Below are 27,925 nucleotides of genomic sequence, written 5' to 3'. Positions count from 1 at the left end.
GAAAAAGAAAGTATTAAAAACAAGGTAATTTGGAAAGAAAGGATCAGGAAAGGGGTCGCACAGAAAATGGCAGCCCAGTTGCGTCTTAAAGAAAGAAAGAACTCTATGAAGTGGAGGGAAGGAATTTTACGAAATGGAAACAAAATGGTGCCCATGGTCTTCCAAATGGCTCAGTAAGTAATGAATGTAATGGAAGAGAAATCGGTTATAAAGACATGATGATGAAGAATTTAAAGAAACATACAAGGACTTGGACGAATTCATGCTGAGTGAAGTAAGAAAAAGCAGGACAGTATGCACAACCCACGACCGCAGCGCAAACTGAAAGAATAATAAAGTGAAATTGAACTCTGAAGAATGACAAAGACCAAATGGAGTCCCAAAGAAAGAGTTCAGAGAAGTGGCTCATGCCCTTCACTGCAGATATGGGCGAGGAGGTAACTAAAACTCTGTCAATGGCATTATGGTGGCTGGTTTTGCTGAAATTGCTCCCTTTACTTCCCCTTTAATCTGTTATAAAGGGCATCTTAATAAGGAAGAGATACATTCAGAAATTAGTATAACAAAAGCAAAATGTATAAATAAAAATACAATTTAAAAAAATAATTATGGTTGCCATGCTTTCTATTTTTTATTTTGCCCATCAGAAATATTGAAGAAAGTTTAATTTAATAATAACTTATCTGGAATTATGATTTTATAGGATTCCAATAAACCAGCAATAAAACTAACAGTTTTAAAGAAAGTCAGTCAGACGACAGCTGCTGGCAGCTAAAAGGAGCTGGTCACTGAAGTCTTCTCGATGGGTTGTCACTGATGTGAATTCTTCCAGTTGAACCCTTTTCCTTTGCCCCAAGGCTATTTCAGAGGTTAATCATGCTTTTCTCCAGGCACCAGTCCTACCTGGCATCAGAGGGTGTAACAGAGCAGGGTCTCTACCCGTTAACCTTACTGACAAGGTTCCTTTTCCTTATCTTAGCTGGATGCTGACCTCCCCCCTCATTTTAATCCCTGAAGAAAAGACCCCAAGACTCCTATTCCCCTTTGACCAGAGGTACTCCTCTCACCTTTTTTCTTTATCCTGAGGGGTACAGAGAGGTAGAGTTAAGTACACTGGTTGGATGAGTAGGGAGTCATTCCCAATAATCCTTCTGGTTAATATGGAGGACCACTGGTACTTAACCTGTGCCACTACATCCTAAGGTCTGTCTTCCCTATCACTACACCATCCTGACCTTCTAACGTTGCTGTCACACTGGCCAATGCACTCCGAAGATTACTGGCTTCCTTTCCATTGACCCTAAAACTGAACTTTGCTAAAAATTATGTCTCTTCCAAGCAGAACATGAGCTCCTTGACATTAACTTATCAATAACCATTGAGCCTATTATATGTTCAAGGAACTGTGCTAAGGGATAGGGATTTTAAAAAAGGCAAAGGACAGTCCCTGTCTTCAAGGAACTCATGGGAAAGACAACATATAAGTAAACATATACAAAAAAGTTCTATTACAGGATGAACAGGAAAATAGAGGGGATGATTTAAGAGGTGTTGGAAAAGGCTTGCTTGGGATTTTACTTGGGACATAAAAAAAGTCAGGGATGGGGGACAGCCAGAGAAAATGCCCAGAGTTGAGAAATGGAACATTTTATTTAGGAAACAGACAGGAGGCCAGTGTCACTGGAATGGAGAGTACATGGCAGAGGTAAGGTGTAGGAAGGGGGTTAGGTTATGATGTACTTTAAAGGCCAAACAAAGAATTGGATCGAGGGAGTCCCTGGAATTTACTGAGTAGAGGGGCTGCCAAAGTCAGATCTATACTTTAGGAAAATCCCTTTAGTGGCTGAATGGAGGGAGGCTGACCCACCAGCAGGATACTGTGATAGTCCAGCTGTGAGGTGGTAAGGGCCGACATCAGAGGATGGCAGGGTCAAGAGATGTTACAGATGAAACTGACAGGCCTTGGCAATAGACTGGAAATGTGGAGGTGAGAAAGAGTGAGTCCTTGAAGATGATTCCTAGGTTGCAAGCCTGAGGAACTGGGAGGATGGTGTTGCCCTCTATAGTAAGAAGAAACGTAGGTAGGCAAAAAAGGCCTGAGGTCAAAGGGAAAGCTGGGAAACTTGGTGCAGGAGTTGGTACTCATGGAAGTCACGGCTTTGCAGCAGATGATGACACCTTCCCTCAGAGGCCATCCAGCAGGGGATGGAAGACCCACGGCCCAGGGTCAGAGGAACATGGCTCCTCTGCCCAACATGAACCACCAGGAACTGGCCCATTTCTTTTTGTACCCCTAACACTTATCCCAATAATAAGCACTTATTTTAAAATATATATATAAGCTTTTTCATTCATCCATTATGGAAAATAATAGAAAGGAACACCAGAATATGCATTTGGGAAATCATCATTGATTATTATTCAGAAAAAGCTTACTAACATAAACAGCTTTTTTTCCACAACCAAAAGCTCGACTGCAGAGATGCTGCTGAAACACTGATTGCTGGTCAGGAAGAAGAGGACGCCGGCTCTGTGAAAGAAGAAATTGTTCAAAAATCACCTGGGGCCAACCATACACCCTACATTAAGCTGATATGATTCTGTATATAAGTAACAAAAACTATTATTTCTAGCAATTAATAATGACCCCTGTCTTCCATTTACTTGTACGGGATCAAAAAGCCTTATTATATTATTATATAATTATAATATTATTATATCATATTATTATTTAATTATATATAAAAATATATAATCATATAATGTTATATGATGCTGTGTTAAGTTGTGTTATCTGTGTTATGTTACGCTATGCTATATTATGTTACATTATGTTATGTTATGTTAATAACCAAAGACTTAGTTAGAACACAATGTCACTGAGGCCATTTATGCTGCAAAGCCAGACTGTCCCTATCCTACTGTGGTTTTATTCTTAGGGGATTTATAACACCTAGCAGTCCCGATCTTAAACTAAGAGAACTGGGCATTAATCATGGTAACGTTTCATTTGTATAATATCTGGGAGATACTTCATAAGATTAGATGTTCCAGATAACATAAAATATCCCTTTATATGACAAGTTATTTTTTTATTTTCAAACGTTTTGGATGGGAATCTTGCTAAAACGCACTACCCATTTCCCCGACCTTTGTAAATAGAGCGTGCTCTTTTTTCCTGATTACTCCAACACAATCATCCTCCCATGCGGTTTCCAAATCAACCAGGGTGACAAATGAAGAATCATCAACGCTTTGCTAACACTAAGAGGGAAAACAGACATCTGTGCCCCATTTGGGAAAAAGTGGCATTAAACAGTGCTAATGTCAGAAAATAATATTGTTTTGTTTGTGGCAGGGCAAAAAAAGCTCAGAAAGGGTAGGAGACACAGTTCTTTAACAGTTCCCATTCACAGACAACATTGTTTTGAGTAATACATGTGAAGACTGTATTCACTTTCTTATGACATAAAACTTTTAATGCAATTTTTGCATTTTTACACTAGCCCTAACTGAGACTAGCTAGGAACCCCAATAATGGTAGTTACCGTTCAATATAACAACCAGAAAAAGGGATCCTATAAGTGGAGTAGAAAAAAAAAACCAGGATGAAAACTGACAGCCAGTTCTAATGATAATTCTATTTACTGGCTCAGCCTCCTTCAACTCAGGGAAGACATTTAGCCCTTTATACACCTGAAAATTACTATAATAAATTGTAATATATAAATTACATATAATTTGTTATATATAAAATATTTTAAAATATATTATGTAATTATATAATATGTAAAATACATTTATATATAATTATGTAACATTTAAAAATATATAAATAAAATATAAAAATAAAAATCATATAAGAATAAAAAAGATAATATACATTATATAATTATATATAAAGTATAAATTATAATAAATTTAGAATAAATTATAATAAAATTATTACTGTCCCTTCACAGACATTCTGGGGCTGGGTTACTTACCGGTTCTGAATTCCAGTGGAATCATTTTTCAGCCCAAAGAAAATGGCACCTACAACCAATCCAAGGACAGTTGTGATAATTACCTTTGTAAGAGAGGGGGGGTGGGAGAGAAAGAGCAAAGAATGTTGTCATTAGAAGCAAAACCAAAAACTTGACACATTTAAGAACTAAAGTTGAAAAATTATAGGAACATTCTGTCACTAACTTAGAATAAAGTTATTATAAAACAAGGGAAAAATGTTAGCTCTTCTCCAAACTGATGCATACAGCATACTTAGAATCAGAGAGCAAACTACTGACTTAACAAATCCTGAATTCATGTAATAAAAAGATGGAACATATTCTAATAAGAAGCTTAGTGTAGTAATGGGAGCTTCCCTCAGAGGAAGAGAGACCTGGGTCTTAGCCCAGTTTCTGACACATACACACTGGGTATGGATGGATGCAGGGTAAACGATCTGCCCAGATACCTCTCAGTATCCCTGGTCACTTTCTCAGACTCAAAGTTGCACTGATGGTGGAAGCATCCTCACTAAGGGTTCCCTGCACCAATAAAGTCAGAGGTTTACACACCCTCAAAAATCATCCTAAAAATGTCTTTAAATGTTGTTTAATGTCTTTAAAAGGAGAGAATAGATTTTTTTATTAAAAAATAACCAACTAGTACCTGTCAATCAATCACCAAGCATTTATTAAGCACCAATAATGTGCCAGGCATTAAGCCAGAGAAACAAATACAAAATTGACACATTCAAAGAGGCTACATTCTATTGGGAGACACTATGTAATATGTTAGATTACATTAAAGAAATATAGTGTTAGCTGAATACAGGGGAGGGAGATGGAAGCATTTAAAATGACTGACACCCCAGGGAAATCTGAGCCCAGACAAATTCGGTTGGAAGCTCCACAAAGTAAAGGCAAGAAATTAAGGTTTCATTAAAGCAAAAACAAACCCCAAACTGGTCATAGCAGCCCTATAAGATCTTTAAAGGTGTGAACCATTCCTCATTTTTGAAACGTACACCAAGCAACTCATAAAACGATACAGTGTGTGTGTATATATATAATATATATATGTATACGTATACACACACATATATACATACATACATATATAAACATTCAATAAAACTTTGTTGAGGGGTTCTTTTAGACTGGGTCTGCAGTTTCACTGGTACAGGGAATACTCAATAAGAAAATGCCCTCCTATCAGTACAAATCATCACTTGAGCCACAACTTACAATTTGAAACAGCTGCTCGAGACACAGAGAGGTTAAATTCCTTTCCCAAGGTCATAGAGTCTTTTGTCTGAGGCAGGATTTGAACCCAGGATTTTTTTTACTCTAAGACAAGTTATCTACTGTGCCATGTTGTCTTGTTGGAACCAGAGGATAATACATGGTGTCCCAACTTTAAAGTGCACTAAGATTTTTGGAACATCTCGGGTGGAGGTAGGGGACAGGGGAGAGCAGTGAGAAGGGCAAGGAGAATGGGAGTGACTTCAGTTGATTTTAAATAATGAAAAGAGAAAGAGGTATGTGACTAGTAGTTTCTCCTTGGATTTTGTAACTGGTAGTTGAGGCTAATTGACCTTGCTTATGATACCCCAATGTAAAAACAGGATTTCCTCACTATTCTTAGCATGTAAAATAAGAAAGCGCTCCTAAAAATGTTTATAAGGGATTCTATACCACAAGGACATGGGTATTAGCTGGAGACCTGCCTGCCCCACCCATGAGGGGTGAGTGCCTTGCCCTGCACCATCCCTGCCACGACATCGCTCAAGCAGCCTTCCCCTGTAGGGCAGGAGGGCTCCATGCTACCATCTCTCTCTGTGAATTCCTCCCTGGAAATCTGTATTGGCAGAAATGTGGGCAGACTTGGGTTTTTTCCTAATATCTTTCATCCATCTCTATCAAGCTTTCTGTTTCTCCACAGACAAGTACAACCCCCTGTAAAGCAGACCAAAGAATATGCCTGGAAAGGGCACTTTTATGACAAATGGTATTAAGGACATAAAAACCTCTTCAGTTCATCACTGGTGATAAAGGAAGGCAGCACAGTGTGGAGGAATAGTCCTGATTTTGAGGCCAAAGACCACAGCTGAAGCTCCAGCCTCAACCACTCGCTAGATGACTATGGACGTCAGGTCTAACTTTTCTAAATCCAGTTTCAGTTGAAAACTGGGAATGGGAATCATGCCAACTACTAATTCATGAGCAAAGCACTCTGTCCAATGTAAGGCATTCCCTAAATTTAAGTGATACTGAGGAATGGTAGAATTCATGGGAAAAAATTCTACCTGTATATAATGCTTTTCTACAACCCAGGAACCCCTGTACTATGATAGAAATTTTAATATACTATATTAGTATAAAGTGAAGGATCTGAAAATAAATCTTACTGTTCAATGTGCCTCAAAAATCTTTTCTTTGGAGTATAATCATAGCTTCTTTATAGTACAAAATCCTTAAATACTACTGAAGGATGTGGTAGAGGCCATATCGTAATGGGGATGTGAGGAAATCAGTCAGAGAGGGAAATGACGGAGCAAGTGAGGGAAGGAACTTTAATACACATAAATTCTGAGAAAACTGCTATGTTGTAACCCTTGCTAATGGGGAAATATGGCTAAAGTCAACTTAGCGTCCTTACTGAATCTGGCACCAACGTGGGGAGCCCAGAGGAACATGGGAGGGAGAAAAGGGGGAAACCAACAGGCTGCCTATGGAAGGGTAAAGTAACCTAAGCTGGAAAGAGAGGCCAGAGCTTCTGCACTGATCAGCAGCAGGGTCAGGCCCACAAGTGTATATAGTTCTATTTAGCCCGGGCAACACAGGGAGATCCAGGTTCAAAAAAGAAAAAAGCTAACAGATATGTCCATTAATCTTGGCAAGTTGTAAAACATTCCAGAGTGAAAGTTGTCACAATCAATCAACAAGCTTTAATCACCTATGTGGTAATGAATCAACAAGCTTTAATACCTACTATGTGCTAATCAATCAACAAACTTTAATCACCTATGTGCTAATCAATCAACAAGCTTTTAATTACCTACTATGTACAAATCAATCAACAAGCTTTAATCACCTACTATGTGCCCTGTAATACATTTTATGGAGAAACAAAAATCTTTCATTCCAGGTACTGACATGCCAAGCTCTCATAAAACAATTAGTTACAAGACATAATGTAAATAGTTAAGAGCAAACACACACGAATGGTTTTTCTCTGATTGGTCTCCACATTTTCCTCCAACATCTTCAGGAACTATGTTTTCTTTGGGGTAAAAATTGCTGACTTCTCTTATTTCATCCTCAGCATGTTCCTAAGTACTAAGGTGTCATAAAATTAAAACCAACATATTTTTAGAGGCAGTCATGAAGCAGGAAGAAATAACGAATTCTGAGGTAAAATTATCCCTCTTGTCTTTGTTTCATAAGTGTATTGGGAGAAGGCAAGAAGATGGAAGAAATGTAGGCCAAGTCTAGAACTAGGATGTCAGTGGTATAGAGAATTCTCATTGACATTATTCCTTCTATCTCTGCAGTACTTTTAAAGGGAAGGCTGAGCTAGCTCTCTTGATAATCTGGGGTACTGAGTATTGTGTTGACTAGCTGGGGACCTGCAGGTTTTTAGTGTTCCCAAAGTGGTCTAATCCCCCTTGGTTTTGGGTTTGGGTCTGAGCAAGAGTAGACTGCCACTGGGCTCTACTCCCACCAGCCAACAGGAAAACTCTGTTGGCTCAGAGTGGCATAGGTGCCATTTTGGTCTGGGATTTCCACCCTAGTCATTCTTCTACAGGCTTGGCTACATGTTTAAAGTGAGACTCTACTTTGTGCCTAAGGTCTGAGTCAACATTGCTGTTGCTGGCTCCTGGACTTCCTCCTTTCGCCTTACACCATCCAAGGTCTTCTTACTTGGGAATGCCACTGTGGTGCGCAGGTCCTTTTCTCACTCTATCCTGGATCTTTGACCCTGAGTTGGACAGTGGGGGACAAAACTGTCAGTCTGAACCTGTCTACATTACAATAGCCCAGGATAGGCCTGGGGGTACCCTGGTATGGCTGTGGAACTTTCTTTCACCCTGGTGCACTATTTCTTCCTTAGGCACTGGAATACCCTGAACTCTCCTTATCTGACCTTTCCCGAGTGTCACAGACCTCCCTGTGTTAGTCTTTCTAAGCCTACCTGGACTGGACAAATGCTTCACTGTGACTTTTCTCTTAAAGACGTTTTTATGGATTTCTCCATGAGGATTTAGTTTGGTGCATCCTCTAGATCTGTTTGAAAAGATGGAGCAACTTTACCTGGGCTATGGAAGCCTGAGGGCTACGCAGCAAATTTTTGAATGAGCGTTTGGACAACCATTTGAGCTGATGACTGAAGGAGGTACTATAAGTTGTTTCCCTGAAAGGAGTAATTTTGACCTTTTGAATCCCCACAGAGAACGTGTCCAGTTCTGCTTTAGTGTTCTTGAAGTAGCTGGAGTTAACATAATTCTCTGCTAATTTATCTACGATGAGTTTATCATGCTGTGCAGGTTCTTCATGATTCTTGGCTTTGGATTAAAAAGAAAAGGCGAAGTTAAAATTATTAAAAGTACAACTGATCTAAATAATTATTACCCTGATTTAAACAAATTTACAAAAGGAAATTATTTTAAAGTTCATATTTAATTCACAAAAAAATAATTTAACTCCCAAATATTTTCTCCCAAATATATGTGTTTAGGCAATCACACATTTGAAAAAAGTTAGCAACATTACTTTAATAGTTACTTATTATAATTGCAGAACTGAAGTTTTGTGACTCTATTTTAGAAATGTTAACAAATCATTTTTCTTTATTTTTTGGGGGGGGGATGAATTCAAATCCCCATTTTAATATTTGGTCCTTGATATCAATTATGTGGAAACTCAAAAATCCTTATACTCAGATTAAACAACACCCACAAAACTACCACCAAAACTAATGTTCTGTGGACACAAGATAAGCAGTAAACAAACGTCTTATTTGTCAGCCAGCCGCAACACTGATTATTAAAATTCAGATAACAAAATTAAATGTTCATTGCTTATTTCACACTTTCCTATCAAAGCTTGAGATTCATAACCCTACAGAGTCAGTTTCTTAACTTCAGCCAATTAGTATGGACATGAAACTATGAATCTAATTAATTCACAAATCATTTTCTGTTTATTTACCTTCATTAGTTCCTTCCTCTCTGTTTAACAGCACTGCAGAAGAATCTCCATTAATGACATCCAAGAAGAAATCTGCAGGATTATTATGGGCTTCACAATGGTAGCCTACAAAGAGAATCCACACATGGCCACTCTCAGTAACTGGGGGTAGGGGGATATGGGTTAGTTAGTAGTGATCTACAGGGATAAGGAAAGCAATCAGTCCAGGGGCAGAAAGAGTCCAAAAATCTTACTTTTTCTTTTTACTTAGTTTTCTTTCCTTCCACCCTGATAATCCAATAAAATAGTTTCAATCAACCTTGGCTAAGTAATTATACCCCATGCTTTACTATACACTGAAGGAGAATTATGACTATCCTGGGGCCTGGGTATTTCTTCCCTCTGACATCCCCACACTAAATGAGAAGGGAAATAGCCAGTGAAGTGGGTGTCCTATACTGGCTTCATTTTCTCCTGACACCTCTCAAATCTGGTAAGACTCACCTCTGGGAGGAAAAGGAAGAAACAGGAAAAAAAAAAAAAAAAGGAAGGAAATAATCATGAGGAAACTACTTGTGAAGTAGAATTAAAAAGCAGAACCACCTTGCACCCTGGCCTGACCTGAAAGAGGGAACAAACTTACCAAGTTATAGACTGGTGTTGCAAACATCGGTGTATACAATGTACTTATACCCCCCACCCCCCCCACAGACACACATATAGAGATACATAATATCCATTTACAAAGAATCAGCACGTTTCTAATGCTCTTTACTCCAACTTAGACAAAGACACAGATTGCCCTTTTCCCAACATAATCTATCTCAATCTAAACCCTATTTTTTTCTCCTTCAATACTGCCCTCTATATGGCCAAAATCAATCTTTCTAGGGTTAGCCTTATTTGCCAAGGTCTTTCAGTAGTTGTTATTCAGTTGTTTCAATAGTGTCCAATTCTTTGTGACCTCATTTAGAGTTTCCTTGGCAAAGATACTGGAGTGTTTTGTCATTTCCTTCTCATAGTCATTTTACAGAGGAGGAAACTGAGACAAACAGGGTGAAGTGACTTGCCCAGGGTCACACAGCTAGTATCTGAGGCCAGATCTGAACTCAGGTCTTGATTCCAGGCCCAGTGCTCTACCCCCTAGCTACCCTTTGTCAAGATCTGCGTCAAGACAAATTCATCAATTCACACATTTATGAAAAGCCTATCATGGGAAGCTGGAAAAGCAAAGATAAGGTGCTGGTGTCTCAGGGGGACTCTCCTCTCAAGGCAATACCACATATACATAGGTAAGAATCATACAAAGTAGGGATTTAATGAGGAAAAGGAAAAAAAAATGCTCTAAAGAGATCTAGGAAAGGAGAAAGTACTATCTGGGAGAGAATTCAGAGAAGGCAGGATATCTCTTTAACTTTTGACATTTGGGGAAAAAATAAGTGCTTAATAATAGGTGCTCGTTGATTAACTGATTTAGGGATAATGTAACACCAGAGGTGAGCCTCAAAGGAAGAAAAGGCATTTAAAAGGTGGAGATCTACAGGACATTCCAGGTAGGAGGACAATTTACGTGAAAGCCTCCTGGGAGGATATGGCATGGAGAGTGTGCAACAGCCAGGAACTTAGTTTGGCTGAACGGCTGATCTACAAACGAAGTAATACAGAAAAAAGGCCTTCAAGCCAGACTGTGAAGGACCTTCATCCAGGTTAAAGACCTTGAACTTTATCTTAGAGGCAATAGAGAGTCATTAAAGATTCTTGGGCAGGGCAATTATTACATCCATCAATCAATCTCTCTCTGAAGAAAGGGAAGAGAAAGGGTTAGAATGGGAGGGGGAAGGTATTATTGGGAGGGGTTGATAAAAAGAAGGTGATGGTACAAAGTTCCAATAGCCTGGTAATGATTAGGGAAGACTCTGGGGAGATCCCCTCCTTTATGGTACCTCCAAGTTACTTCATTCAGCAGTCAACTGTTATTTGTTAACTGCTAATAAGGGAATTTTACATTTAATTCCCACAAATTCAGCTATTAGAGATGGGGCTGGGGAGGAAGAGGAGAGAGAGAGAGAAAAAGAGAGAGAGGGCACACACACAAACAATTTAAGTAGTACCAATAATTCCATCCACCATTTCTACTCAATGAGCATATATACTAGGGTGAGCATAAAATTGGCATGAGACAGAAAATGGGAAAATGGGATTCTCCCTCTGCCGGTCTCAGTTTCTGTGTGCTTCTCACTGTGCAAGCATCTCAGTGGTATGAATCCAGAACTTTCTCTTCATCATAGCTACAATATATGCCTTCATTCTGCTTAGGTCAGCACAGTCAATGAGAGGGATACTCTTAGCTGGCTTTCCCAGCATTTCAGTTTGGTTAAACGGTCCCTACTATGTTACCTTTGACTTACTTTGGTCCTTTTTGTCTTGTGGCCAAGGAAGAACAAATAGTTCTGTGACAGCGTGATCACCCTCTAATATAATCACACTTACGTGTGAAGCCCTTTCAAGAGTATTTTTTGCTTTATCAGTTTTTCTGACAAGTTTCAAATTTATATTCAATTAAACTTATTTAGTTATTCCCATAGCAATAGTTATATAGCTTTTCTTCTTTTAAAGAAAACCTAACTCCTCCAAAATTGCAAGTGTTTAAAGACACCATACTGTACTTTATCAGTGCTTTGAGGGACTTTAAAATTCCTTGTAATATGATGTCTAGACTTTTTTATCATGACTTTCAGGTAATCCACAATTTTTGAATGATCTCTCCTTGATCTATTTTCCAGAACAATTGTTTTTCCAATGAGATATTTCACATTTTCTTCTTTTCCATTTTTCTCCCCAGTCCTTCAGAAACCCTCACTCAACTCTTAACACTAACTCTAACAATAATTCTTCTCTCTCCTTTTCATAAATGAAAACACTGTCTATACTTATTGCCTCTGCTTCCTCTACTTCATTCACTTTTCAACCCCTTGCATTGTAGCTCACTCCAAAATCACCCAATCTATTGGCAATTAAAATTGGATTAATCCTAATCCTTCTTGGTTCCTCTACAGTATTTTCCACTGTTGACTACCCTTTCCTCATTGGGTTTTTGTGCTCCTGCTCACCATGTCTTTCCTCCACTGGAAAAGGTTCTTTTTTGCCTCTAGGTTATAATACACATTCCTCTGTTTGACATTTAAACCCCTTCACAAGCTGGTTCCAGACACTTTTCTATACTTACTACAAAACCTGCCTCTTCATACATTCTGTGTTCTGGTCAAACTGCCCTTCCTGCTGTTCCCCACGTAGGACATTCCAGATCTCATTGCCATACCTTTGTACAGGCTGTCCCCAGGTCTTTATTAGTCTTATCTCTTAGAATGCCTAACCTGTCAGAACTCAGCTTAAATGCCACCTCTTACATAAAGTCTTAGAGGATCTCCCATTGCATCCTGGGCCATCTCCAGCCGTCCTGATGAATATCAGGCCACTGGACCCAGATGACTGTGGAGGAGAAACTGAGGCTGGTTACCTGCACAGCCCTGCCTCACTCAAATCAAAGTCAACTGCAAGTTATGTCATCTTCTTGATGTCATGGTCCTCTTCGAGGGTGAAGGACAAACACACCTCCTCTGAAATTGCAACTGTTTAAAGACACCATACTGTACTTTATCAATGCTTTGAGGGACTTTTTTTATAATCCCTTGCAATATGATGTCTAGACTTTTTTTTTTTTATCATGACTTTCAGGTAATCCACAATTTTTAAATGATCTCTCCTTGATCTATTTTCCAGATCAATTGTTTTTCCAATGAGATATTTCACATTTTCTTCTTTTTCATTCTTTATTTTTTTGTTTCCAGATGTTTCAGAGGATCATTAGCTTCCACTTGGATAATTCTAACTTTAAGGTATTATTTCCTTCAGTGAGCTTTTGTACCTCTACTTCTTTGTGGCCAAGCCTGCTTCTTAGGGAGTTATTTTTATCAGTGAAGTTTTATAACTCTTTTATCATTTATCTGTTCTTTAGAGTGTTGTTTTCTTCAGTATTTTCTGTACTTCTTTTAATAAGCTATTGTTTTTTCATAGTTGTCTTCCATTGCTTTCATTTCCCAATTTTTTCTCTAACACTCTTATTTGATTTTTTTAAATCATTTTTTAGCTCTTTTAGGAATTCTTGTTGGACTTATGTCCAATTTACATTTTCTTTCTTTTGAGGCTCTGTTGTAGCGGTTTGACATCGTTGTTTTCTTCTGAGTTTGGGTATTGATCTTCCCTGTCATCATAGTGGCTTTTTATGGTCAGGTTTGTTGTTTTTCTCACTTTTTCAGCCTATTCATGACTTTGAACCTTATAAAGTTGGTCTCTGTTCCTGGTATTTGGAGGGTGGGGGGGAAAGAGGGTGCTCTCCCAAGTTTCAGCCTTTTCTGCACTGCTGTTTTCAGAGCTAGTTCTGGGGGTTTGAAAGTTTTTAGTGTTTCCAAAGTGGTGTGATCTGAGTAGAAGTGTGGTCACTGCTCTCCTGGTCTGTATTCTGGTTCTTATCCATGAAGGGCCCCTGATCCTTTGTAATTGCAAGCACTACTGCTCCTCGGGGATCCTGCTCCTTTGTGACCTAAAACATTCCTCTTCCCCTTGGAAATGCAACTCAGAAGTGAGTGTGAGCAACGGAGCTGCCAAACAGTTCCAGGAACTGCACCCAGTACTAGCACAGGGTTCCACTGGAATCTCTTTGTGACCAGCTGTCCTATCCCTTGAATGTCTCTGGACTGAGCTCCAGAAGGTGTTGCTGCTGCTATCACAACCACCTCCAAAGTCTACAGCTGGTGCTACTGCCACCTTTACTCTGGGCCAGCCCCCACTTCAGCATCACAGACTCCTTCCAACTTTCTAAGTGGTCTCAAGATGGAAAAATATCTCACCACGACCTTCGTTAGCTGTGCTGCTCCAGAATCCAATCTGAATTAAAGTTATTTAAAGGGGAATGTGGAGACAGCTTGGCTGTAGCGCTTCCACCATCTTTGCTCCTGATCTAAGAGATTTTCATCAAGGATTAATTCTGACTATGTGATTTTCATCTTATGCAGTTATTATGGAATACAGAACACACTTCAAAGTAAGTGCTGGCATGAGGGGGTGGGAAGGTACAATACTGATTTTATCTCCATTACACCTACATAGGCTGAATCTGGATTAATAATAGCAATCACAAAGAACAAAAAACAGAGGATAAAGAAGACACAGCAACTTAATAGTAGTAATGTTTTACCCGGATAACTGGGTTTCAGGCAAACCCGTAGTGATTACACATCACAGATGGATGATAATCTGGCCTTTTTGGTTTGGTTTGGTTACTACCACTGCCAGCCCTCCCTATCAAGTTTTTTCTTTTAGGATCCTGAGAATTTGAACCATATCATGTAAGATTTATAGATGGAAGGCACCTTAATCCTCTAGTCAATTCCTTTCATGAGTACATGAAAAGAGTCTACTGTACCAGAAGAAGCAAAATATTCCAAGGCTTCCTGAGCAGGACCATGGTAAATCAATCTTCCAGAAGCCAGTAAGGTGAGACTGTCAAACAACTTGAAGATGGAATAGCGAGGCTGATGTATAGAGAAGATGATTGTTCTTCCCTGCTTAGACATCCTAAATTGAAAACAGAAAATGGCATCAGTGAACCCATGGAGAACGTGCTCCCTCAAAGGCGACACGGTTGTGAGTTTCTCCTTTGGTTCATTAGAGTTTTCTCTTTTCTCTTTCACACTAATTTTGCTCTTCATTTTGAAACATATCTCACTAAGATATAACACAATAAATTGGTTTCCAGCTGCTGGTTTCCAATTTTGCTGGAAACCAGCAGCTGGTTTCCAAATTTTTTTTAACACTTAGATCAGTCAGAATGCCCTTTTCCCATGATCTTTAGTGAATGAAATTTGCTTTTGAAGTTTACAGGATATATTATATATTAGAGCAGCTTCTGAATCCTGAAATGTACTTATTTTTCATTCCTTTATCTTCACCAGACAAAATACTACTCAGCTGTCTCCTAGGAAAAAGCCTCAAAAGAACGCTGAAATCAGTGTCCTAGAAATTTACAGTAAATTTCTGTACCATCAAGGAAGGCTGAAACTGATTATTTCAAGTCCAGACATAAAGTTCATCTAGCATTTCATAGCATTTTACTATTTTATGACTGGTCGTTCAAAATAATGTTAATCACATCCCTAAAATAAAAGTCAATTCTCATTCAATGTAAATGGACCATTCTGCAGATCTCTTCCCTTCCCTGATGGGGCTCCTTCCATGGCCCTGAAACAGAGGATCCCTGGCATGGAGGCTACACTAAGGCTACCACTGCCATCACCACCCCTGCCAGGAGCCAAAGCGAGTGCCCCGGGCCAGTGCAGGGTCCTGCCTCCCACCAGACAGTTTGATTTGCATCATGCAAATTTATGTAAAGAATTTCTATTACAATAGAATAATTCTGTAATAGAAAAATTCTGACAGTATCTCTACCTAAAGTGACTATTTTATTCAATTAGATTAATATAGCAAGAGTTTATTAAGTACCATCATGCACAAAGCAATGTGCAAGGGGTTTTAACAACAAACAAAAAATCTTACCTACAAGGAGCTGAGGTTCTGCATGGGGGTAATATCTTGTACACATATAAATATAAAATAGAGGGAGAGAGCGATGATAACTGTGGGAATTAGCAAAGGCTTCTTGGACCAGCAGCAGGTAAATGGATTGTCTTTCCTCCATCCTTACCTCTTCAGTAGTAAAAGAACTGCATTTGCTGTGCTGGAGTCTAAGCCAGTCGTGGGCTCATCCAAAAACAAGATGGATGGATCAGAAATAAGCTCCATTCCAATACTTGTCCTTTTTCTTTCTCCTCCAGAAACACCACGAGAAAACTGAGTTCCCACCTAAAGCAAGAGAGCAGCAAATTTCACAAAGAGAAAAGTTCTGTACTAAGTCATTAATTCAACAAATTGAACACTGAAGACACAGTCTCAATTTGGTAAAATTCCCATCTGAAAGAAAGATAAAGATAGGAGAAAGAAAAAGAAAGCCCCTGCTGCTGACCAGATTCATATGAAGTACCTTGAGCAGGGAGCTAAAAAGAAAGGTGGAACCTTAACAGATCAGAAAAGAGTGGTCTACCACACCTATTCTTACCTTTTTAAAAACCATCTCACATGGTCACCTTCTCTAGAAAGCTGTCCAGACTTCAATTAGCATTTTTAATCTCTATCTCAACCTTTCCCTTCAACACATTTTATCCTAACATATTTCAGTCAATCACTTTCATGTGTCTTGTCTAGATTAGGGAGCTCCAGAGATGGGGGCTGTACCTGATCCCAAGAGGTATGTGATCAACCTCATGAGAGCCAATCCTGGGGCTTGTCCACCGTGCAGACAGGGCAGGGAGAAAAAAGAGAGTTGGCTTCTCAGGGCAGCTAACTGCTATCCAGACACCCACAGCTGCTACAGGTACCATTAGAAAAATTCTCCCCCATCAGATAACCCCATGACTGCAAATGCTACTTCAGTACATGGCTTACATACTTAACGCTGATGACCAAGAACTCTGCCCTTCCCTCCTTTCATTTTGGGTGGGAGAGAGGTTCTCAGGATGAGTAGACCTGAATGTATTATGATTTATAATCACAGATCTCACTCTTCCCAACAATTTCATCTTGTAGTCAGCCAGGCTCACAACCTTACTATCACCTCCGATGGCTCACTTTTCCTCACCCCAAACCCAGTTGGCTGTCAAAAATAGTCATTTCTACTTCCACAATCACTTCCATCTGTCTCTCCTCTCTCTTCACACAGCCTACTTCAAGCCCTCATCACCTCTGGCCTCCTAACTGGTCTCCTTGATTCAATTCTCTCCCCTTATCAACCTTCCTTCCACATAGCTGCCAAAGTGATTTTCCTAAAGCTCAGTACTGAACAAGTCACTTTCCTATTCAATGAACTTCAGTGGTTCTCTCCTGACTCTAGGTTCAAACATTATTTTTTTATCTCATGCTTTTAAAATATCTACTTTTATCTAAGTTTATGAAGTACAAAACTATTAGTATAGTAGTAGATATCCATAACTTATAAATAAATGTTCATTCATTTTTCAGTTGTGCCCAACTTTCTGCGACCCCATTTTGGACGTTCTTAGCAAAGATACTGGAGGAGTTTGTCATTTCCTTCTCCAGTTCATTTTATAGTTGAGGAAACTGAGGAAAACAGAGTGAAGTGACTTGCCCAGGGTCACATAGCTAGGGTCTGAGGCCAGATTTGAATGCAGATAGATGAGATTTCCTGACTCCAGGTCCAATACTGTATCCACTCCACCATAAATATATACATATTGGTATATGTTCTCAAAAATTTTTTACAGATAGAAATAGGAAATTTAAAAATTTGGAGACCACTAACCTGGACTATGAGACTAAATTTCTTAAGGAAATGGATTATGCCTCTGTATGCTTTACTCTATACCTACTATCTACCTCTAAGCATAAGATATGTTTTGAGTGACTTACAGAGAAGAATACAAGAATGTGTATAGGATGTAGATGTATATACTAGAGTGTAGATAAGAAAGGGAGAAAAGAATTGAGAAAGTGAGACTGATCTGAAACAAAGAGAAGCTTACAGAAAAAAAACAGTTACAAAGTCATTCTTAGACATAAGTTGAAGACATTTGATATAAAAGACAACAGAGTCAGGAAGCCAATAAAAATAAATAAAATTCTACTCACTCACTTTTGACTATGGTGATATCATGGATATTTGATACACAAAAATCTGATTTTTACCTATAATTATAATCTCTTCTAAAAAGCCTTTCTTACTACTAACTGCAACTGACCCATTGCATAGATATTTAGCAAGAGTGCTGTATATTCACATGAATCATCTACTAAGAAATAATGAGAGTCAAAAGGATGAAGGCATTGGCAACAGCCCACAACCACAACCACAACAAGTTATAACGATGACACCTTATATTGTACAGGGCTTTGTGGTTTACAAAGAATAGGGCCTGGATAATATACAAACTACATAAGAAAGAGTTAACAGGATTTAATCTCTTGAATGTCAGGGATCTACTTGCACAAGAGACCAAATAAACATAGTATGAGAGATTTCTTATCTATTCATCTATCCCCTAGAGCAATGGTTCAGATCACCCCCAAAGCAGTTTAGCAATCTTTTCTATTTATCATTGGGAAGAAGAAGATATCAGTAATGGGGAGAAAGAGAAAAGGAACTAAGTAAGAAAAACTGACGAAAGAATGAGAAAAACAACATATTTTTAAAATGATATTAGATCTGTGAATTGCAGTTCTATGACAAAAGGGAGGTCTCTGGACCTTGGTCCACCCTCCACTCCGTAAATGAAATAAATATACAATAAGAATAAATGATTTTGGGGTGGGGAACCTGCGGCCTTAAGGCCATCTAGGTCCTTAAGTATGGCCCTTTGACTGAATCCATTCCCCACCCCTGTTTAAAATACTGCTTCTCAAAGAAATTAAAGACATCTACAGTCATATGAAAAAAATGCTCTAAATCACTATTGATTAGAGAGATGCAAATGTCTGAGGTACCACATCACACCTATCAGATTGGCTAACATGACAGAACAGGAAGGTGGTAAATGTGGGAGAAGATGTGGGAGAGCTGGAACACTAATTCATTGTGGGTGGAGCTGTGAGCTGATCCAACCATTCTGGACAGCAATTTGGAACTATGCCCAAAGGGCTGCAAAAATGTGCATACTTTTGACCCAGCAACGTCACTTCTAGGACTGTATCCCAAAGAGATCATAAAAATGGGAAAGGGACCCACATGTGCAAAAACACTTATAGCAGCTTTTTTTGTGGTGGCCAAGAATTGGATATTGAGGGGACACCCATCAATTGGGGAATTGCTGAATAAGCTGTGGTATGTAAATGTAATGGAATACTATTGTGCTATAAGAAATGATGAACAGGAAGACTTCAAAAAACCTGGAAAGACTTCTACGACCTGATGCTGAGTGAAAGGAGCAGAACCAGGAGAACATTATGCACAGTAACAGCCACAGTGTGTGAGGACTGTTTCTGGTAGACTAAGCCCTTCACAGCAATGCAAGGACCTAAACATTCCCAAAGCACTCTTGCTGCAAAATACTATCCACATCCAGAGAAAGAACTATGGAATCGGAACACAGAATGAAGCAGACTATTTTCTCTTGTGTTTTGTTTTGTTTTTTCTCATGGGTTCTCCCATCATTTTAATTCTTCTGTGTAACATGACTAATGTGAAAATGTGTTTAATAAGAAGGTATGTGTAGAACTCATGTAAGATGGCATGCCATCTTGGGGAGCAAGGAGCAGAAAATTTAAAACTTATGGAAGTGATTGTTGAAAACTGAAAACAAATAAATTTAAAAAGTAAAAAAAAAATTTCAAAAAAAAGGATTGCCTCTCTCAAATCTCCAATGTTGAATACTTATTGACAATAAATTGTGTAGCACAGTGGGAAGAACACTTTTTTTAAGTAAGGGACACTGGCAAGTCCTAGTCTTTGACATGACAAGCTATGTGGCCCTTGGCAAGTCACTTAGCCTCTGCCTCAGTTTCCTCATCTGCCCCTTTTCTCAGGGCTGTTGTGAGGATCAAATGAGATAATATCTGTAAAGCACTTAGTACTGTGGCAGGCACATAGTAAACACCATGAATGTTAGCAATAATTATCATTATGTAACCTTTCTGTGTTTTCTTATTTGGAAAATGAGGATAAATTAGTTCCACCTACATGCCAAGGCTGACATGAGGAAAATATTTTGTGAACTTTAAAGTATTATACCAAGGTGAATTATAATCACGATTATTATAGCAATTCAGGTTAATTAAAATTTTAATATTGAAATTTGTAATAATTACATAGTTACATAGTAATGATATAATTATCACAATAATTAATTAAAAATAAGTATGTAATGATTACATAATTCATAATTATGTAATAATTAGCCATTTTATGGACTGGGATAAGTCATTTATGAAAATTACGATATAGATTATGTCATAAAACTTCTAGATCAAAGGAATGCAACTACATAGATCCTGTAACACTCAGTATTGACTGGTCTCAGACTATCCACTTTCATGCATTACCTTGGAATCAGCTACTTTCTCCAATCCGAGCTCTTGGAGAATTCGGTTAATTTGTTCATTCTTTTCACGGTTCCTCATACTTGTAGGCAGTCGAAGTGCCGCTGAGAACTGTAAATTTTCTCTTACTGTGAGAGTGCCCATCACAACATCATCCTTATGAGAAAAAATGGTATTTAAAGTAAGTGTCAGGGTTTTATTTCCCTCAGCTCCTTTAATTAATTCAAACTTATCACAGCCCAAAATGTGTTTTATATTAGAAACTATAAACACCCATAGTACAATACTGCTTAACAAGACACTGTACCCTACATGTTATTAGTGAAGTTCTTGTAGTCTCTACTTTTTATTAAGCCTTTTAACTTACTCCCAAACAAAGTAATTTATCTAAGAGAATGAAACAAACATGGGATTTCTTGTTGGATTGTTTGGAATGGTGATTATCATGGGGGTCCAAGGGAGGTAAAAATACAACCAAGTGTTGCTATTGAGAGACCTCTTCCCTTTATTTCATTTTGCTTGGTGATCTTTCTCATCAGCTCTGCTGCATCCAACTGTCATCCCCAAGCAGAAGACTTTCAAATTGACGTGTCCAATCATCTCCTCTCTCAAACATCACTCTCAAATTCCCAGCTGTCTATGACATCTCAGACTAGACGTCCTGTTCACGTCTTATACTTGCTAGGTCCAAAACTGAAATAATCTCACCGCAAAGCCCTATTCTGGTCTATTTGGCCTGCAATATCTTCTCTCAACCTCTAGACTCATATCTCCAACTGCCTATCAGACATGTCTAACTAGATACATTGTTGACATTTTAAACTCCACAGTGTCCAAAACAAACCTTTCCTCCGAACTCTCCCCTCTTTTCTATTGTGGAGGGTACCACTCTCATCCTCCCAATCACCCAGGCTCACAAGCTAGGCATCATCCTCAACTTCTCATCTTTCTTATCCCATGTATCCAAGCGGTTATTAAATCCTGCTATTTTAATCTTAATAACTTTTGTCATATACATCCCCTTCTCTCCTAACACTAGAAACACCCTGGTATAGTCTTCCTCACTTCCCCAATGGACTACTACTACCTGCTGGTTGGTCTTTCTGCCTCAAGTCTCTCCTCACTCCTATCCTTCCACACACACTCCAAGCACACAAGGTACTAGGATCTTCTCAATGTCAGAAGAAAACAAGAAGCTCTCTCTGTTAGGTGGAACCTAGGTCTTCCAGAAGAAGACAGATGCATAAGAGTCATCCCAGAATGTAAGCAGCATCACTGGAGAGGACAACCCTATTGATGCTATCACAAATTCATGAGTGGAATAACGAATCTCAGGTCCTGAGTTTCAACACCTCACATTCCACAAAATGCTCCTCTTACTCCCTAACCCTGTCCTTTCCAGGCATGAAGACATTTGCACATTCTCATGTTTAAAAAACAAGGGCTTTCCTCTCCTAGCCTCTCATGGCCAATGATAACCATTAGATCCTGTCCATCCTAATGATAGGACAATATCTCTCACACACATCTTTTCTCAATCAAACAAGAATGTAAGTGCCTACTTACATTAGGCCCCAGGGATAGCAATACAACTGTGGAAACAGCTCCTGCTCTTTGCCCACCACCCCATGTTTATAAGCCTTCCTCACAAGACCCACACGTCTACATTAGCTATTAAGTTCTTCTCATCTCTTTTCTCTCCCCCTTCCAAAACTCCCTCATGCCTTGAGTCTAATCTTATAAAAAGATCCAGTCAAGTCATTCTTTGTCTCCCTTACGCCCTTAAATAAAATTCAGACTCTTTTGACTGACATTCCAAGTCCTCTGCAATGTGAGGCTACTATATCACTGCATACTAATCTCACATCACTTCCGTTCATTTTCTCCATCCTACTACCAAACTGGATGTCTTTCTTTCTCCTGAACACATCACTCTATTTTTCCACTTCCACCTATTTATTCTTTATGCCTGGAACATCCTGCCCTCCTCCCTCTTTACCTAACAGTAAATACCTATCCACTCTTAAAAGCCCAACCCTGCCCCACTACTTCCCCCAACTCATCATGAACGACCCTCACCTATCTCCCCACCCACTGCCACTACCCAAGCCCTCCAAAAATCCAACTCATGAAGCAAGTGGTTTGTATCCTCCTAATTTTCAGTCAGGTACAGCTTGGATTAGTTGGCCTCTAAGACTGCTCCAACTCTGATTTGCAATATTCTTACCATACATAATTTCACAGTATCTGTTTAAGAATCACATTCGTATACTAGACTATAAATTCCATGAAGGCAATATTTTAGCATGACTTTGCCCAGTCCTCTAAATGCAAAAGGCACATATATAAATAGTATTTTGAATTTAACTAAGTCAACTTATCATAAAGTGATGGGGATGTGTTCATGCACAAGAAAAAAGTGGGTGCACAGTTACACATACAATCCTCTTCCTCTATACATTTTTGTTTCTAGAAATAGTGATATTTTGTTAATGTATGACAAAGTGATACTTAAAAAAAGAAAACACAATTAAAAGAAAAAGGGGAAGCAGAAGTAGGAAAAAATAAGAACATGAGGGAAAATTAGTCCAAAATGTATTCAAATATAGTTTATTTCTCCTGCTGCTGATCATTTGATCAGTATATTTTCAACATCAGCCCCGTGCCATATTTCTCTGCATAATCAGTCAATGCCATGGAGTATTCCGGGAATGAAGAGGGAGATGATGTAGAGATGGCTCCAGCTCGACAAAGAACAAAAAGCACCAAAACTCCAAAGCATCACCCTTACCAGTGCTTACCTGTACAACATAGCCTGAGTTACATTTGAAGTTGGCAGGTTGAGGAGCCCCGTTGATTAAGACATGGCCAGATAATCCATTTGGGTCTTTCCTAGCAGCTAAGACATCTAACAATCTGCAAGGAGGAAAGTGTTGTGCTAAATCCTTAATAAAAGAAAACCTTTTTTTACTTTATAAGACATAAGCATAAATCCAACATTCTGTATCAATTAAGAAAAATCAGTTGATCAATAATCCCACAGCTAAACACTACTGGGAAATAACACAGAATACAGAAACAGACATTTATTTAACTATATAATATATAATAGTATATTTATTTAAATCCTCAATTTCTTTTCTATTTAAATTAATACAACTCTGGAGCACCTCCTAAGGCTGCATCATGGCTCTGTGATCCCACTTCCCTGCTCATCCTTGTGTAGAGCTGGTAACTAGGAAGAGTGAGGAGCCCCTGTTAAGTGATGACAGGCCATCAACAGTATACTCAAAGGCACAGAACTCCAATAATTAATCAGAAAACGACAGCTGCAAAAGGGAATGTCTCCGAAAGCGTCACTTCTGGAGAAATCTAGAACCCTGTATACAAGCTGCAGAAACAGACAGTAGAACCCTTCAGGGGTGGGCTTATAAGTGTTTAACAACTGGCTCTTTTTTTGGGGGGTGGGGGTAATTATGTCATACCCTAAAGTTTAATTTGCATTAACATTTTCTCCACTGGAAGGCAGAGTCAAGATGGCAGAATAAAGACAGTAACCCAGGTGACCTCTCCCAACATTCCTCTACAAACAACTTTAAAATTATACCTCCAATCAAATTCTGAAGCAGCAAAGCCAACAAAAGGTCAGAGTGAGACATTTTTCCAAACTAAGACAACTCAGGGAGGTCTGTGACACTGGGGTGGACACAGGCCCAGAGTGCAGCAGGACACCAGGAGTGGGCCTTGGACAATAGTAACAGCTTCAGGTGCTCTCAGTCCAGGAATGGTAAAAAGGTCAGACAACTAGTGGGAAAGATATGACAGAGGACCCTACGCTGGCACAGGGTGTATCCAGCAATGATTGGCCACTCTGTTATTATAAGTAGATATAGGTGATAATTCCAGGGCCAAAAGGAGTGCTTGTGACCAGTCACAAGGGAGTAGTTCCAGGGCCAAGAGGAGCTCTAGTACTTTTAGTTACAGGGGAGCAGTGGCTCTTCCTGAGTGAAGACCAGACCATGGACAAGGAGAGCAGTGACCAAACCTATCTCCAGGACATATCACCTGGGAAGCACCAAACACGCAGACTCCCAGAACTAGCTCTGAAAACAGTAGTATGAAAAATCCTGAAGTTTGGGATAGTGTCTCCCCCGCTACCACTCACCCCCTAAATGAGCAGAGCCTTTACAAGTTTAAAGCCAAGAATACACTGAGAAAAGGAGCAAGCAAACAAAAACATAATTTGAGCATTAAAAACTACAATGATGGCAGGAAAGAACAAGACGTAAACTCAAAAAAAAGACAACAATGAAAAAAAATAACTACAAGTAAAGCCTCAAAGGAACAAAATGCTAATTGGACAAAAGCCTAATAGGAATTCCTGGAAGAGTTAAAGAATGAGATAAGATGATAGAGAGAAATTGGGGCAAGAGATGAGAGTGATGCAAGAATATTATTAAAAGAAAAATAACAACTTGGTAAAAGCTGCCCCTCAAAATACTGAAGAAAATAATGACTTAAAAATGGAACTGGTAAATGATAAAAAAACATACACACACACATAAAATCACCATTGAAAAAAGAAAAGAAAACAAACTGAGGAGAGGTCATCTAAGAATTATTGTATTACTGGAAAGCTATGATCAAAAAAGAGCCTAAACATATGTCAAGAAAATATAAAAGAAAATGTCCGTGATACCCTAGAACCAGAGGGTAAATTAGAAATTCAAAGAATCCACCAATCACCATCTGAAAGAGAACCCAAAATGAGAGCCCCCAGGAATATTAGAGCCAAATTTCAAGAAGAAAATAGGGCAAGGAGACAAAAAGAAGGCATTTGAATATCATGGAGTCACAGTCAGGATCACACAAGATTTAGCAGCTTTCACATTAAAGAAGCAGAGAGCTTGTAGTATGACACGCAAGACAAAGGAACTAGGGATACAACCAAAAATAACCTATCCAGCAAAACTGAGTATAATCTTAAAACAGAAAAAACAGATATTTAATGAAAAAGAGGACTTCTAAGCATTCCTGATAAAAGAACCAGACCCGTATAGAAAATCTAACATTTAAACACAAAGATGAAAAGAAGCATTAAAAATTAAACATGAAAGAGAAATCATACGAAACTCAATCAAGATCAACTGTTTACATTCCCATGTGGGAAAATGATACATATAATTCCTAAGAACTTTGTAACTATTAGGGCAGTTAGAAGAGTCTACAGAGACTAAGGGCAGAAGTGTGAGATAGTTATGATGATCTCAAAAAAAAATAAAGTGAGAAAGAGGAATGTACTGGGAGAACAGGAAAAGGAGAGGTAAAATGGAGAAAATTATCTCAAATAAAAGAGGAACACAAGGAAAAGCTTTGACTGTGGAGAGGAAATTGTGGCACAGGTAAGCAATAGTTGAACTTCACTTTCACTGGAATCGGTTCAAAGAGGAGAGAATAGAGATGTGTACACATACACATACACATACACACACACACACACACACACAGAGCTGAGTACAGAAAAGTATCTCATCCAACAGGGAAATAGTAAGGGAAGGTGATAAGAACATAGGAAACAGCAAAAGGGAGGGGAGATGAAGGGAGGCAGTGGTCAGAAGTAAAACAGAAAATAGTGAAGCATCTGAAGCACCACCTCACAACTGTCAGAAATGACAAATGTTGAAGGGCATGAGGTTAAACAGGTACCAATAAATTGTTGGCAGAGTTGTAAACTAGTCCAATTATTCTGTAGAAGAATCTGGAACTATGCCCAAAAGTCTATAAAACTGTGCACACTCTCTGACCCAGCAAATACAACACAAGATACAAAGAGACCAAAGAAAAAGTGAAAGCACCTATATGTACAAAAATATTTATAGCAGTTCTTTATGTGATGGCAAAGAATTAGAAATTAGGGCATTCTCATCCACTGAGTAATGCCTGAATAGTTGTGGCTTATGATTGCTACAGAATATTATTGTGTTATAAGAAATTATAAGGGACGTGGTTTCAGAAAAAAAAAAAAAACCATGCCAAGACCTATATGAACTGATGCAAAGTGATGTGAGAAGAACCAGGAGATCCCTGTACACAAGGATAGCAATGATCCTGACCATGATCAACAGTGGAAGACTTGGCTATTCTGATCAATGCAAAATCCAAGACAATCCCAAAAGATTCATGATGAAAAAAAAGTGCTACTCACCTCCAGAGAGAGAACTGATGAATTGCAAATTAAAGTACAATTTCTCACTTTATTTTTCTTTTTGTGATACGGCTAATATGGAAATACGCTTTGCATGATTTCATATGTGTAAGTTACGTCATTTGCTACCCTTCTCAGTGTGTGGGGTGGGAAGGAAAGAATCTGGAAGTTAATTTAAAAAGAAAGGAATTTTTAAAATAAATATTTTTTTAAAAAGGGGAAAAATTCTCCATTATTTTCTTAAGTGTAGACAATCAACAAAGCAACAAATAAAGCCCCGATCTTTATCATCTTTTAAATTTCCAAAATATAAAGATCTGGCATGACCCCACCTATAGGAAAGATTCATAGGAAGTCCACTTTTTCCAATATTTGTCACATAAATAACTACACAGAAGAAAACTCCCAGTGGTGAGAGGGATAAATCAAAAGTTTCAAAAAATATCACAAATATCTGCCGATGACATTACCAGATTTTCTTAACCTGGAGTCCATAGAACTCCAAGGGTTCATGGTTAGGTTCTAGGGAGGTTTGTAAACCTGGATGGGAAAACAATTTTCACACAATTATTTTCACTAATCTCTAATTAAAATTTAGCATTTCCCTCAATTATGAATATAGGCAACAAGCATTCTAAAAAGGCGCCCAACAGGGATCATTACACTGACAGAAGAGTCGATGATACAGAAAAGGTTAAGAACCCCTCTGCTTTCTACAAGACGTAAAAATCCTCAACCAGAATTCTGATATAATTAGTCATCCAAGAACCTGTGAAGTAATAATAACTCACACTTATTTGAAATTTACAAAGGACTTTCCACCACCCATGAGAAAAGTAATACAATTATTAACATCTCAGTTTTACTGCTGGGGAAACTGAGAAGCAGAAAAACTCAAGTACCTGCTGAAGATTACAAGGCATTTCAAGTATCGGAGTCAATCAAAACCCATTCCTCAGACTCCATCTCCAGCACTCTTTCCACCATATTATACAAACTCAAGCACGACTTACTATCATCTTGAACCTGGGCAGGTCTTGAACAACAGTTCAACTCTCATTATACATTAGCAATTTTATACCACTATTTCTTTTATTTAACATTTCATTTTTTCCCCATTACACGTAAAAACAATCTTAACATTTCTTCAAATTTTGAGTTCCAAATTCTCTCCCCCCTCTTTGAGAAGGCAAGCAATCTAAAATAGGTTTATACATGTGTGGTCATGCAAAACATATTTCTGTTTAAGTTATGCTGTGAAAGAGAACACAGACTCCCCCAAAACCCCAAGAAAAATAAAGGAAGTAAAGAGAAAGTATCTTCAATCTGCATTAAGACTCCCCCAGTTCTTTCTCTGGAGACATACAGCACCCTTCACCGTTCG

At 38.6% G+C, this 27,925-nt stretch overlaps 1 protein-coding gene across 6 annotated transcripts in view; it reads right to left on the bottom strand.

The window, feature by feature from the left end:
• Positions 1–27,925, bottom strand: part of ABCG2 (ATP binding cassette subfamily G member 2 (JR blood group)) — an 82,980-nt gene that overhangs the window by 11,569 nt on the left and 43,486 nt on the right. For all 6 annotated transcript variants that reach the window (XM_072622346.1, XM_072622341.1, XM_072622345.1 and 3 more), the window contains 8 exons: positions 23,138–23,252; positions 20,340–20,492; positions 15,937–16,094; positions 14,659–14,810; positions 9,198–9,302; positions 8,301–8,551; positions 3,987–4,069; positions 2,441–2,530 (listed from right to left, as the gene is read on the bottom strand). In XM_072622346.1, the coding sequence (XP_072478447.1) occupies positions 2,441–2,530; positions 3,987–4,069; positions 8,301–8,551; positions 9,198–9,302; positions 14,659–14,810; positions 15,937–16,094; positions 20,340–20,492; positions 23,138–23,252 (1,107 nt within the window). The remainder of the gene's footprint in view (positions 1–2,440; positions 2,531–3,986; positions 4,070–8,300; positions 8,552–9,197; positions 9,303–14,658; positions 14,811–15,936; positions 16,095–20,339; positions 20,493–23,137; positions 23,253–27,925) is intronic.

The sequence above is a fragment of the Notamacropus eugenii genome, chromosome 7, assembly GCF_028372415.1.
Source record: "Notamacropus eugenii isolate mMacEug1 chromosome 7, mMacEug1.pri_v2, whole genome shotgun sequence".
NCBI classification, from domain to species: Eukaryota; Metazoa; Chordata; class Mammalia; order Diprotodontia; family Macropodidae; genus Notamacropus; species Notamacropus eugenii.
Note: the sequence above shows the minus strand (reverse complement) of the source record. Positions and strands in the feature narration are given on the sequence as shown.